This window comes from Dryas octopetala, chromosome 8, assembly GCF_963921425.1.
Source record: "Dryas octopetala chromosome 8, drDryOcto1.1, whole genome shotgun sequence".
NCBI classification, from domain to species: domain Eukaryota; kingdom Viridiplantae; phylum Streptophyta; class Magnoliopsida; order Rosales; family Rosaceae; genus Dryas; species Dryas octopetala.
In genome coordinates this window covers 15,812,533-15,826,924 of record NC_141373.1, presented here as the reverse complement: position 1 = coordinate 15,826,924, position 14,392 = coordinate 15,812,533, and the positions used below count along the sequence as shown (strand labels likewise).

Here is a 14,392-nt window from a genome sequence, read left to right as displayed (position 1 = left end):
TTGAAATCAATCCAGTTACAACTTAACTGTGACTGTCTTGGTAAATTGAAAGAGACAACTCACACCACTATACTATATATTATTTTGAGTAAAAGTATTGTTTTGACCTCTATTTATACTATATTGTAGTATAATTTCTCTAAAGAAAATTCAATTAAGTCACAACTTAATTGTGACTGTTTCACAACTTAGATGTGACTGTTGTTCAGTCACAACTAAATTTAAAGTTGAGTGTCATACAATCACAACTAAATGTGAAGTTGAGACTACATTAGCCAATTTTCAAGATAATATAAAAGTCTCAAGGATAATTTTGTTAAAACCTTATAAATTTTAATTAACACCCATCATATGTAGGCCAAAGGACAAAAATGTCAAATGAAAAAAGCTCAAATCAAAAGGGCCAACATGTTTGTGACCTAATCTAAAAAACTACATTTAAATTTGGTAGTTCAATTGAAATATTATATGGTTTTCATGCTATACCAAAAAATTATTAAAATTTAACATTTAATTCTAATTTTCTAATAAAAAAATTCATTTATTTATTATATTTATTATTATTTTCCGGATTATTACAGACCTAAAATTGTCATTTACGATCACTTTTGATTGTCCAATTATAATCCGAAACGGGCCTAATAATAATTGAAGCATGACAGTCGGTGCTTTCGTAGGATGACAAGTCAAATAGTGGTTATCTTTTTGGTTCCAAGTCAAATAAAGTTTGTTGCTTCAGGCTGAAAAAAAAAAAAAAATACTGGAAAGAAGCAGAGAAAGAGGGAACGAAAAAGGGCTTATTAGGGTTTTCGTCTCGGCCTCCAAACCCTTTCTCTTGCAATTCTTGGCTCGCTAAATTTCTATGTATTCGCAGGTGATTTCTTCGAATTTCATTCAATTCAAAAAATTTTTTTTTCTACTTTTTTATAATTTTTTTTTTCCGGAGTTTGATTTATGCTTTATATATATATTTTTTATTTTTGGTTTCGAAGCGGAATTGGCATAGATCGGAGTCGATTCTGATAGATATGAAATTTTGTCTCTTTTTGTTTTTGGTTTGGTAAAATTATGTAACTTTAGGAGTCATTTTTGTGGTCTTAGTCCAAATTTGTATGAACTGGTTTCAAATCGGTAGACCAGAGGTGCTGGTTGCTTAATTGGGTTATGATCTGTTTGGTTGCTGGGAAAATAAAGAAAAACTGTTGAAATTACATTATAAAAGTCTAAAAATCTTTGCCTTTTTTGTTACTAGTAAATTGAAAAAAAAAAAAAAAAAACTTAAGGAAGCTAAACATTTGAACAATTGAATTTATGGAGTTTAAAATTTACTGCCTGAATTTGTAATTTGTTTTTTTGGGTTTTAGTCACAGTATAAGGCTGAGAACTCAACCAGTCTTTCTGGAATTAGAAGTTTCTAAATTATATTGTTATATGTTTTGTGTTAGGAGCAGAGCGCGTTGGTCTTGTAAAGTAAATAAGCAGTTGGCTTCTCTTTTGTGAATTGTATTGAATTCAATGTTCATAGACAGGAGGAACATGTACAGAGTGAACAATAACAGCAATTCTAGGTACGTACAGGTTTTTGCACCTTATCTTTCCTGCATGATCACTTGATTTTAGTATACACTCTTATATTTGCATATAATTTTTTTTATTACACGTTTCATGTTTTCGTTGTACTGCTTGTGAGTAGTAGCCGTAGTCATGGGTTTTTTTTTTTTCTTTTGCGGGGGTGCGTTGGTTTGAATGGGAGGCACTCTTTTATTTAACGTAACCTACCTTTTGGTCGGACACATTGAACTGCTTGCAGCCAAGGTAACTCAATATCAAGGTGAAAGAGCAGTTTAGAATATGTAAATGGTCATGTGATGGGGATCCATTAAATAACTGGAGGAAAAAAAAAGAACATGCACCTTCTTTTCCGTCACTGTGACCCATCTTACATATGGGCGGAGACATATAAATGATGCGTGAATACATATATAATATATATTATTTTCTATCACCAATACTTTTTTTTTATTCAAATGTCCTTTGAGGATTTATTTTTTGTTTTCAGTTTCACTGTTCTTGCTTGATTTATGTACTAAGAGGTAAGCAGGCTACATATCTATACTTGTTAAGAGAAGATAACAAATTATATGTGGCATCTGAAAGAAAAAATGCACAAAGGTGACTTATCTAAACAGAATGTGATTTGACAGATATTTTCCTTTTTTAAGGAAACAAACTTAACAGGCTGTGTCAAACATGAGCCCGTAATGTGCTCAGCCTGTGCCTTGCATGTACCCATTACTTACTCGAGTCATGCAGGGGTACTGGGTTGGTGGGATGGTCCAATACTGGTGCGAGTTCCTGTGCCAAGAGCATGGCACATTCTGTGTCCATTTTAAGCGGGCCCATGCTGTTCTCCCGTACCCTAATTTAAGGTTGTTTGTGTCATCTTCCCATGCCTTTGAAAGATGTTGGATTGTTTTCATTTTTCTGTTCTTATTTTTGGGGGAGGGGGGGTGGTGGTGGTGGGTGTTGTCATCGGGAGGTATGGTATCACTAGCGTCACGATACATGCATTTCACTTAAATGTTTTCTGATTAGAATAAGATTTTTTTTTTATTATCAAAAGAATTAGAATAAAATTTTTATTTTCAAATATTTTATTCAATATAATTAAGTAATTCATTTATTTTCTATTTTTAAAGAGTTCAAATCTTTTAAGATCTTAAATGTTATATGAAATTAACTTTGATTCATGTATGATGTGAATTCATAAAGTACCGCTTTCTTAAATTCTTCTTTTTGTAAAATACATATAATATTATGGAATAATTTTAATTATTTGTTTATTTTGGATATGGTCAGTCCTTAGATTTCGGGGGTCGAGGCGAACCATAAAAATGGGGCCCTTGACTCTCCATATACTTATACCATTATACGCGATTCTTCTTTCATCATGTACTCAAAAAAATAATTATAATAACTCCAAATCAAGATTGTAACATAACAGAACAACAAACAAAATATATCACAAACTAAAATTTTGTAGTTGCATCAAAGTGTAACTTAAACATTACTCGTCTTGCATTTTTAGCTGCCAAACGTACTAAAATTTTTTGTTTTTGTTTTTTCATGTTTGGGGGTTTTTATCTTTTTACTTATTTGTTTTATTTAGTTAGGTTATATGGGTGGTTGGTTTAATGAATAGTTGGGCTGTGGGTTTAATGAATAGTTGGACCTGTTTGAATTAGGCTGTTTTTTTTTTTTTTTCCATTACTTGGGCCAAACACAATATATGGGGGGGTCTTTAAAATTTGGGGGCCAGAGGTTCTTGTCTCACTTGGCTCTCTCCAGGACGGGCCCTAATTTTTGGGGGGAAAACTGGGTCGGGATTCAAAAGAATTAGGCGAAGTGTTTGTTACTAAACGATGGAAATGGGTTGGATAAATTAAAATTTTGTTTTATTGTTCTATTAAACAATTAAGCAAGTTGGGATAAACATGAGCAAGATCACCTCTAGAATATGTTTGATCAAAATTTAAAAATTAAAATAAGAAACGAAAACCATTGTTAAATTGTGAAATAAAATATGTTCTTGAGTTATATTATTACTTTTATTTATTAGAAATATGATTTTAAGGTGTAGCAACCATGTAAATTAAGATTGGTAACTTGAGTAATCAGTTTTATTGGTTTTTTGCTATTATAGTATTATTGAATTCACTAATTGCTTCTATTGTAAATTTTTATTCATTTATGCAGAAGTTATCTCCATAACTCTCATTGGTCACTGGGTGGCCTTAAGCCAATGTGCCCATATATGTACTATTTGTTTTATTCTCTTTGTAATCTTTATTAATTGTTACTAAGCTTTTGGCAAAAGTGTGGAAGGAATCAATTGAAACTTTTTAATTTGTAATACATTTTACTGTGTTAAATCTAGGGGGATATAATTTAAGATGATCAATATTAAATTATGAGGTGGATGCCAATGCATTTATTGCTTCGGACGAGACCTTAAAAATCTATTAAATGTTTCTTCCTCCTGTCACAGATGAAACACATCATCCAGAATGCAGCTGATTTTATAACAACTGTACCATGATATGTTTTTTACCCTGATTTTGTAAATATTATTCATTTACAGGAACATTAGTCTACTAAATTATGTGCACTAAACTATTGACACCCTCAAGTTCTATTTAAGTTGTTTTGTTTTTGAATGAATTGGTTGCATAACCATGCATGATATTATTTGTGTTCATTTAACCTTTCTTATCTATTCTGTCCGATTTTTATATAGAAACTTGATAATATTTTTGTTCTCATATATACTGACTATTTTCTCCTACCCAGGATATGCTTAATTATCTTCAGTGATTTAGCTTCTTTAAGACTGGTCAGGGCTAGAGTTCTGTTTTAAGTTTACATTTGAGCTTTTGGATTTTAACTTGCTGATAGATATTGGTCTAGTAGAAAGAAATGGAAGCAAAGATCGGAAAGGCATTGGGTAGTGGTCAAAGAGTTATGCTCGATTTAAAGAGAAAGCGGGCAACTCAGTATGCTGTATATCGTCCTGGAGCTACCCAGAGAGTGTTACCACAGAGGCCGACCTTGATTAAGCTTGGAAAGCGAAGGAAATTATATGGATGCAAAAGCAAGCAAATGAGCAGTGGATCTCATTTTCGACGATCCTTACTTGCATCTTATTCGAATTATACAAAAAGCGGTGTGCCACAGCGTCTGATGTTTTATCAGAATGGTGAATGGGCCGATTTTCCTCAGGATATGGTTGACTTGGTTAGGAAAGATCTTCAGGTAAAGAAGGCAACTGTGAACATCGAGTCAAATGGTGAACATTATTTGCTGGACTTTTTGCATATGTTCCGATCGGACTTGAAAACAGGTCTGCAGCAACCCATTGCTTGGATTGATGAAGCTGGTAGGTGCTTCTTTCCAGAAATTTATGCTGATGATGATAATGAGCCAGAGGGGAACTACCTACATGATGGCCGCGAAGGTCAGGAACCCTTGTTTGAAGAGCGTTGTAGGTCTCATGAGATTAAACTGCAATTGGAAATTGAAATAAATGTAATGGATCAATCTGAGTTGAAGGAATGTAGTGGGGAGTCAAATGATTTAGTAAAGAAGAATGAGATTGATCAAATACCTTCCTGTAATCATTACGTTAGGGAAGTTGAGAATAGTTGCAACAGGAAACGTGATCCAAAAGTTGATGAAGATGTTGGGGATAATCAAGAGATGAAAAATAATTTAACTACAGAAAGTGACACTGTAAATGGAAAGTTGGATTGTGATACTGTGCGCGAGACATTTCTTAAAGGAATGAGCACCTTTGGTGGTGCAGAGATACTTGATATGTACCAATGCACAAGTACTCTGATGCAAGCTCGGTTGGAACTTTTTCAGAAGCAGGTAGAAATTACAAAAGAATTTCATGGGGATGCCAATGTACGATATGCTTGGCTTGCTTCTTCCAAAGGAGAACTGTCGACTATAATGATGTATGGGCTTGGTCATTGTGGACTATCAACAATTAAGTCCATATATGGCACTGGTGTTCATCTCACCGCAGCTAGCTTCTCTAATACCTGGTTAGTGGTTTTTTGTTTTGTTTTTCATTTGTCAATTATGTTCAAACTGTTGAAGTGGAATCTTTGCTTACTATTAATGATGACATATTTGAAAATAGTTAACTCTTCCATGGGTGGGGCTAACTTCTTCCATCATTTTGTCATATCATATGAGAAACAAAGGGGAGATTTGTTTTTGTATGCCCCTTTGAGCTGCCTACCTAGTGTGGCTTCTTGTGTTTGATATGATAATGACTGTTGAATAACATTTTCTGCATTGTAGTGGATGGTATTGAGGTCTGTACATGATTACTGCGAAGTAATGGAGATGGTATTTCTGTGTGTTACACCGTTATTGCCAGCTAATGCTTTAGTAGATGTAGATACTCCATTTGGGATATCCCTCTAGGGCTCGAAGCTGTTTTTTAATATTAGTCTGTCAAGGGGCTATTTTGAGTGACACTGCTAAAGTGTTAGTCCACCATTAGTTTGGGTGCACTACCTCCATTTTATAAATGTATTGACATTCCAGGTCTTTCTCGGTTTTTGTTATTGTATTGTTATGATTATATGCTGATGTTTGCTTCCTCTGCCATTTAGGAGAAGTTCTTGGTATTGATTGCTAATATTGTTTCTTTTCTGATAATTTGACTTGTTGTCCTTATGGTTAATTTTACATTTGGTTACTTTTATGAACATGCTTATCAGAGAAGGAATGAACTTTTCATTTGTTCGCAGTGCAAATTATTGTGATGTTGACGAAAATGGGGTACGACACATGTTATTCTGTCGTGTCATAATGGGAAATATGGAGTTACTCCATCCTGGAAGTAAACAATTCCATCCCAGTAGCAAAGACTTTGATAGTGGAGTGGATGATCTTCAGGATCCAAAACATTATATTGTCTGGAATATGAACATGAATACACACATATATCCAGAATTTTTTGTTAGTTTCAAGGTCTCTTCTAATACTGAAGGTGATACACTACTCCTTATAGCTTCCTGTTTGTTTCTTCATTTTTTTAGCTAACATTTCATGGGAACTTGTTTGCCCATGCTTTTTATTTGCTGCTAAATCTACGGAACAGAAACAAACTAGTTGATAACATCTGCCCAATTTCTGTTTCAATTTGGATGGAAAATGTTTAGAAGTTAGTTTAAGAAAACAGGGCTTCATCCATTGATCATAGACATCAACTCATGGTTGGGCTTTGTGACCAAATCCAAGAGATGAATGATGAATCACCTCTCCAACTACTGATTCAATGTGATAGCTGGCTGTATCTTCTACAAATACTGTATGAATACCATGATTTAATTTTTTGAAATTTTTTTTAGCACTTGAGAACTGGTACTTGATGTTGTTTTTACAGGGCATCTGGTTGGTAGTGAGAATAAGCTTGGTGTTTCAGGAGTTACAACACCCTGTCAAGGACCTCAGGGCTGGTTGCAATTAAAGTCATCTGCAGTTGATACAGTATGTGCCATCATAAATTTTTTTTTTTTCCTGGTTTTCTTGGCTTTGTAACATTGGGATGCTTGTATTTTTACCCTATCATTTATATGCAGCAAGCATTATTGTGCTGTTTATTTTTTTTCCATTTTATATTTACTATTTTGCATTGTAGAGTGCTTTAACTATAATACCATGTTCAGCCAATTCAAGCAGTGGCCACCAGACCACCTGAAAGTCTAATGAACTGGGTTTGGTATGTAGGTTCCGTTCCATGGGGCTGCTTAGGCCTTATTTTCTTGCTGTTTGATTGATTAAACTGGAATTGTTCAGGGAAACGTTAGGCTTTCTAGTTGTTGTGCTGAGATTAAATTACTATATAGTTAGATTATGTAGTTTGGATTGATGGCATTTGGTTGCTTTTATAGAACCATCTACACCGAAGACCAATTTTCACTGTGCGATATATATTACATGTGGGAATTTTCTTTGGTTATGGAATGCACTCAGCCTAGATTTAGTGTGCATGTTGGTTGATAACTTGATATGCTGGCTCCGTAAAATTAATTAACAAGGTTTGTGCATTATGGGCCAATATACATCGGGTCTCTTCATTAGTTTCATTATAGCATGGCATATTCTTGCTGATGTATGTAGTTTTTAGAGGCTTGGTGAGCATGATTGGTCATTCAAAAACTTGTGGGACTTGTATTGCTTTGATAGAAAAGGTGCTTTGGGCTATCTGGAGCCTTATGTTGGCCTTCACCTATATATGAAGAATTATTTGTATACCTCTGGTCCATGTTTTGCTTAGCACCATACCCTGAGGTTGCAAATATTAGCCGTATCACCGATATTTCATTATTGGTGGAAGAAATATCGGAATTTCCAGCTACCAACATTGAAATTGAGGGGGTGGGTGAAGGAATATCTTCACGAGATTTATTGATATTTCACTGATATTGGTGAAATATAGGGCAGATATCTGCACCGAAAAAAGGGCAGTCATCTGATATTTGAAGAAAAACCAGGATCGAAGCTCTCCCAAACAAACACTGATTTGGATAGCGCAACCCAAACTGATATTTGATTTTGAAAAGAAAAGGAAGAAGAGAACTTGGATGAAACCTGATTGTCGGTGCTGGTTGGATAGCCTTGGACAACAGATAGCACTGTGGGGGTGAGATTAGAAGAGTTTTGGAGGAAGAAAGGAAACATAAGGACAGTCGATATTGCTGCTTGGAATTTGGAACGTCCTCTTCAATTCATTTAATGTTGGACAACTGTAAACAAAATTAAAGTGGCATAAACTGTCTTGCCTCCCTCCTTTTAAAATTATTAAAAAGACTTTAATAGTTTCAACTTTAATTTAATGATAACCAAATATTCCAAAGAAAGAAAAATCATAGCTGGATATAATTTAGTATGGAAATAATTATAACATTTTGTCATCTATAATTACTTTCTAACCCCAGAACTCAACTTTTAGTATTACTAATAAATATTTAAAGAACAAGTAATAAAAGGAGTACAATAAACATATTCTTCTTCATAAATATATAACAATTTTGATTGACCTAGTGTTTATTAGTATACAATGTATGTATAATAATGAAATTGATCGGGTAAGAATCTAAAACGAATGCTAATTTACTCATTCACTAACCCAACAAACTAATTAAACAACTAAGCTAATTGTAAGAGTATCAATGAAGTTATGTATAAATTATCCATATAGTTCAAGTTTTATTTTTTCTTACTTGGCATTCACCCGACATATCATATAATTACAGACGGTATATTATGGAATTATCTGTTTAATACATGCATTAATGATTGATTCAACATTTTCTATTAAAATTTTCATGTCTTGAAGTAAATATCCATCTTTTTGGCTGACAGTCTCCGATATTGATATCAATATTGAAATATCTATCAATATATCCGTAAGTTTGATACTGATATTGAAGGAATTTTCGATATTTTCATCCTTGCCATACTTACATTCATTTGATGGGCGCCACACATTTTGTTATCCTCAAATTTGAAGTTTGCATTTTGCAGTCAACAAGTCAAGCGCTTTGTGCCACTTGTTTGTTATTTGGGATTTTGCAGTCAACAATGCAAGTGCTTTGCGCAATTTGTTTCATATTTGTCGCATCCATGCTAGAACGAACTACTTTATTCTTTTGTTACAGTTAGATTTTTACTTTTAACAATGATTTTGTATTGCCATATAAGTTCTGTTGCTTTTTTATTTATTTTTTTATTGTTTTTCTTTGTTGGCCGTTGAGGCTTAATCCACCACGGTACCCTTCACCGATATTGATATCAATATCAAAATATCTATTAATATATCTGTAAATCTGATACTGATATATAAGGAATTTCCTATATCTTCTTCCTTGCCCTACTTACATCCATGTGATGCCCAATGGGTGCCACACAGCTCAGTGTCTTAAAATTCGAAGTTCGCATTTTGCAGTCAACAATGCAAGTGCTTTGCACCACTTGGTTGTTATTTGTCAGAGTCATGCTAGAATGAACTACTTTTTTTTGGTTACAATTACATTTTTACTTTAACTCTAATCTTGTATTGCCACATTTTTCCCCCTTTATTGGCTGTTGAGGTTCAATCCAGCATAGTACTCAACAATTAGTATTTGTTTCGGCTGATGGTCACCGATATTGATATCAATATCAAATTATCCAGTGATATATCCACAAATTTGAGTACTGATATTTAAGGAATTTCTGACACTTTCATCCTTGCCCTGGTTACATTCATGTGAAGGGTGCCACACATTTTCTTGTCTTCAAAATTCAAAATTTGCATTTGGCAGTCAACCATGCAAATGCTTTGTGCCACTTGTTGGTTATTTGTCTCATTCTTGCTAGAATGAACTACGGTTTTTTTTGTTGTTACAGTTACATTTTTACTTTTAACAATAATCTTGTATTGCCATATAAGTTCTTTTTTTTTTTTCTTTCTTCCCTTTATTGGCCATTGAGGCTTAATCCACCACAGTACTCAACAAGTAGTATTTGTTTTCTTTCTCTTAGGGCACTGACACTCAGCCAACTTCCAATTCTGGGAGATCTCATGGAAGCGATAGTCAACTGATTTCAGAGTCTGGGAGATCTGTGGGGAAAATCACTAATATTGGTTCTACCACTCAAAGAACCCCTAGATCGCCTTGGATGCCTTTCCCTATGTTATTTGCTGCTATTGCAAAAGAAATTCCTTCCAAGGATCTGGAACAAGTTAATTTTCATTATCACTTATTCAGGGTATGATTAATATTGTTATTTTCCCCTTCTTCCTTTTTTACTTTCAATTTTTGTTTTTTGCTTCAAAATATTTCCTGACACTTGTGTGTGTTTGATTGTGATGATATTTTTTCAGGCAAAGAAGATAGCCCGTGATGAATTTGTGAAAAAGTTGAGGTTGATTGTTGGAGATGATTTGTTGAGGTCTACGATAACGGAACTTCAATGCAAGGTAAATTATACTTCTGCAGTTTAAACATTTAGAATGCAATGTGGTTTCACAGAGAACATTAAGAATGTAAGCTGGTCTCATATTTACACCCTCATGCACATCAACATGGATCTTTAGTTTACATGTTAAAGATAATGGGTCTGGAGTTTTCTGGTTACCCCATAAAATGCTTTGTGAGTCTTGACTCATTGAGCAGTCAGACTTTTGAATGTGATTATGCACACAATGTCCGAGTCCAGTAAAAAGAAACTTCCGAGACTTGTAAAGCTATAGCTACACATGTAAAGACTCAAGCTATAGCTATATGTGTGAAACTCAAGCTATAGCTATACATGTAAGATGTAAACTTCAACGTAAGAAAGATGCCTTTGTAGTTTGTACAGTGCTGGAGGTTCATAAGGTGGGCCCAAACTCGATCATATTTCTAGATTTCTTTTTGTTTTCAGGTTTGCTCTGTCTTGAGTTTCTTTCAATCCTCATCGTAATTATTGATTAAATTTACAATGCAGAGAGTGTAAGGGTTGCACCTGATTTCATTTGAGTTTGAATGCTTGTTTTTTTTGGAGGTTTCTACATTGATTGATTTAAAAAAAAATTTGACCTTTACGACCCTCTAATATTGCTTATTATTTCTGTTTAGTACATCCATTCCCAATTTTGATTTTTTTTTTGTTGCCAGAAAACCTATTTGAAAAATTGCCAATTTCAAAATTTCAAATTTTATCAATGTCACCCTTCCATCCATCCCCATAATGAAATGTCTCCTAAAATCAATTTCCCAACTCAAATTAAAGAAAGGATTGACACACATCCCTGCAATGGAAGAGTTGTGATGATGTGATAATCCATATAAACGAGGATAAGAGTAGCACAAAGTTGTTTCCCCCACCCATCTCTCTTCCCAAAACCTCATCCTTTCCCCATTTCCCACCACAAACTGACAGCAAGGGAGAAATAATTGTATCCTTGTGAAATGTCTTTCCATGAGCATCGGCTTGAGCCTTAAATTACAATATTCGAATCCCATCCATTCTCTTGCAATGCATACTCTTATGACTGCATGCCAAAGGAAACCTCTCTCTAACTGAAATCTCCAAAGCTGTTTTCCAAGCAATGCCTTATGACCAAATTCCCCACCCCAAACCCCCTTTCTCCTTTGTTTGAGACACCACCGGGAGACCTAATTAAATGAATTTCCTTCCCTCCTTCAGCTTCTCCCATAGAAAATCCCTCACCAGCCCTTCTAACCTTGTAGCTATAGAGCACGGTATCTTGAAAAGTGAAAGATAATAAGTGGGCAAACTGCTCAAAACCGATTGCACTAGTGTTAATCTCCTCCCTCTTGATAAGAAAGCCTTCTTCCCACCTTCTAGCCTCCTCTCCACTTTGTCCACTACTGGATCCCAAAAACTGACTGCTTGAGGATTTCCACCCAACGACAATCCCAGATACTTCATTGGCCATCTACCTACTCCACACCCCAGAACGGAAGCTATTTCCTCCACTTCTATACTGATCACCTGCCTGGCAAAATCAATTATAAAAGGCTCAGGTTTTAAGGGTAATCATCTCCAGTCTGTTCTTATAGTCAACAGGTTTTAAGGGTAAACCAAACTGGCTGGTCGATAGGATCCCAGTTAACCTGGTCGGATTGGTCCATCCAGTTCAGTTTAAGAGTGGTTTAATGGAGCTTTTAGAATGATCAAATCCTGTATGGTATAAATTTATTCTTAATTTTGTTGTTTGCAGATACCCTTTAAATCTAAGACTGAATATGAAGTGTCAAAGACACATCTTGGCTACCCCTAGTTGATGGTAGCATGTTCCTGCCTCTGATTATGGTATATTGCCTGTTCATGGAGTTTCAGATATCTGAAAACAAAGATTGAAGCTTTGCATGGGAGAAATGCGTCGACATGAAGTGAGTGTTATGCTGGATCTAGTAAAGGTTTGTATTTTAGGGATATGAAAATTTAGTTTGTTTCTTTAGCGGAGTTTTATCAAACTTTTTATCTCAAACATGTTTACCTATTGTGGCATATTTTGGTAGCGTTGAAACTATATTAAAGTATGAACCTGGTGTACTTAATGTGAATAGTTGCTATATGTCATTTTTGTGTGTGTATATTTTGAACTGTTTGGTAGCTCTCTTATCAGAGTGCTGACTTGGTTGTTTTATGAGAAATGAAATTGGACTATGATAATCAATAATGAGTCTCTTAAAAGAACCAAGTCATATCCTGCTACCTGCGTATTCTCGAGACATGAAATTCGACTATGATAATAAAATGAATTTGAATTTTTACTGAATTTTGTGTCGAGTCCCTTGCTGTCACGTGAGAAAAATTTTTTCCTCTTGGGAAGCTATGAGCTCTTTATCAACTTGAACTATTAAGGAATAAAGAAAATAATGGAATATGCATCTCTAGGCTCACTTGGTCCCTGTTTATGTTGAACGAATTAGTTTCATCTACTTGAACGTGTTGTTTGATTGTTAACACAGTGCACTCTCCCCAGGCTGTTGATGACAAATGTGGTCACAAATTTCTTAGGCCACCCCAAATTATTTCCCAAACTGAGGAACTAGTGGCGAAGAGTAGCCCGAGTAATTTGTTGCTGGCAACTTGAACCTATTTTTATATAATTACTAAAAAGGGCATACTAACATAAAGAAGAAAAAAGAAGATTTAAGAGCATCACCAATGGTTGGGCATATGATGAGACAAATTTTATTTGTGGTGTTATGTTAATTTTTTAGGCTTTCAAGGCAAATAGTTAGAATAAATATTATTTTATTGATTTAATAAAAGTTTCTTTATTGGAATTAATAAAATAATGAAGATGTTAAATTGTCACTTAACATTAAATACAAATTTAAATATGAATATTGATTTATTGTAATTCATATTTTTTCATTTTGGTCAATAGTGACTAAAATGAAATTATGAAATAATGCATTGATTAATATGTAATTATAAAAAATCTTATTGACTTATTTATAATTAGTCCTAAATAATAACACCAACTTAAAATTTTCTCCCGATTTTGCTCGACTTAGCTTGGCTCGGCCCATTGTTAAACGAGCACCAACTTAAATTTGGCTCAAATTAATGACAAATAAAAAAAAAATTAAATATAAATAAACAATTAATACTCTAGAAATAACAAAAATGACTTTCTTATTTAATATCTATTAAGTACATGTCCAACGTAAACTGAAAAATTGTAAATATAATGATTGTTTGGTTTCCCTTATTAAGGAGCTCAGCTTGGATGCTCACGGGTTCAAAGAACCTCCTAAATGTGGTTTCTCCCTTTCGTATGCTTCTGGTTCTACTAGAACTAGAATTGTTCTAGTCTAAGGTTCTCTTTTCTTTTGGCCCTCCCTTGTACCAAGAGAAAACGTAAATATAATAATTTGATAGAAACACGTACATTACTACCATAAATTATATTAAGAGATAATTAGGCTTAAGTTTTTTAGAAAAATAGTTTTTAAATAGATACCAATGGTGTTTAAAATTTATAAGAAAATTCTTTTAATTCATAATAATTTATAAGAAAATCATTTTAATTCATAATAAAGTTTTTTCCTAATTTGAAGGGTATTTCCCCCTATTTGAAGGGTATTTTCCCTCCTAGGGTGTAGAGTGAGTTTTGTAGAGACTGCATGTTAAAACCTAACATAAAGCCGTTAAAGAAGAAAAATAAAATGACTTAATTAAAAACCCTAAATCACTACCGGTTTTAGTCTCAGAAAGACTCATAAAATGGATTAGACTCTAAGTCTCCCTTGTATTAATTATTATATAGTTTCACTCTAATGAGAGCCTTGGACATCAAGTA

The 14,392-nt window shown here is 34.0% G+C and overlaps 1 protein-coding gene across 3 annotated transcripts; it reads left to right on the top strand.

Annotated features, from left to right (window-relative positions):
- The first annotated feature begins 694 nt into the window (after positions 1–694).
- Positions 695–12,630, top strand: LOC147277597 (inactive poly [ADP-ribose] polymerase RCD1-like). Of its 3 annotated transcripts, none has more exons than XM_086253684.1 (8): positions 695–874; positions 1,452–1,568; positions 4,351–5,609; positions 6,327–6,568; positions 6,965–7,068; positions 10,108–10,335; positions 10,451–10,546; positions 12,415–12,630. In XM_086253684.1, exons 3-8 carry the CDS (start codon positions 4,477–4,479, stop codon positions 12,433–12,435), a joined length of 1,824 nt encoding a protein of 607 aa, XP_086109810.1. In that variant the 5' UTR covers positions 695–874; positions 1,452–1,568; positions 4,351–4,476; the 3' UTR covers positions 12,436–12,630. The 3 variants fall into 3 exon arrangements, with proteins under 3 accessions (XP_086109810.1, XP_086109808.1, XP_086109809.1); XM_086253682.1 differs by having other exon boundaries at positions 697–874; positions 12,296–12,630; XM_086253683.1 differs by having other exon boundaries at positions 697–874; positions 1,446–1,568; positions 12,296–12,630.
- The last annotated feature ends 1,762 nt before the right edge of the window (positions 12,631–14,392 follow it).

Excerpts from the sequence above, each read along its gene's own strand:
- LOC147277597 (XM_086253682.1), top strand. The coding sequence starts at position 4,477 with ATGGAAGCAAAGATCGGAAAGGCATTGGGTAGTGGTCAAAGAGTTATG. Across the intron at positions 5,610-6,326 it reads GCTAGCTTCTCTAATACCTG|TGCAAATTATTGTGATGTTG; the intron begins GTTAGTGGTTTT and ends ATTTGTTCGCAG. Across the intron at positions 10,336-10,450 it reads TTCATTATCACTTATTCAGG|GCAAAGAAGATAGCCCGTGA; the intron begins GTATGATTAATA and ends ATATTTTTTCAG.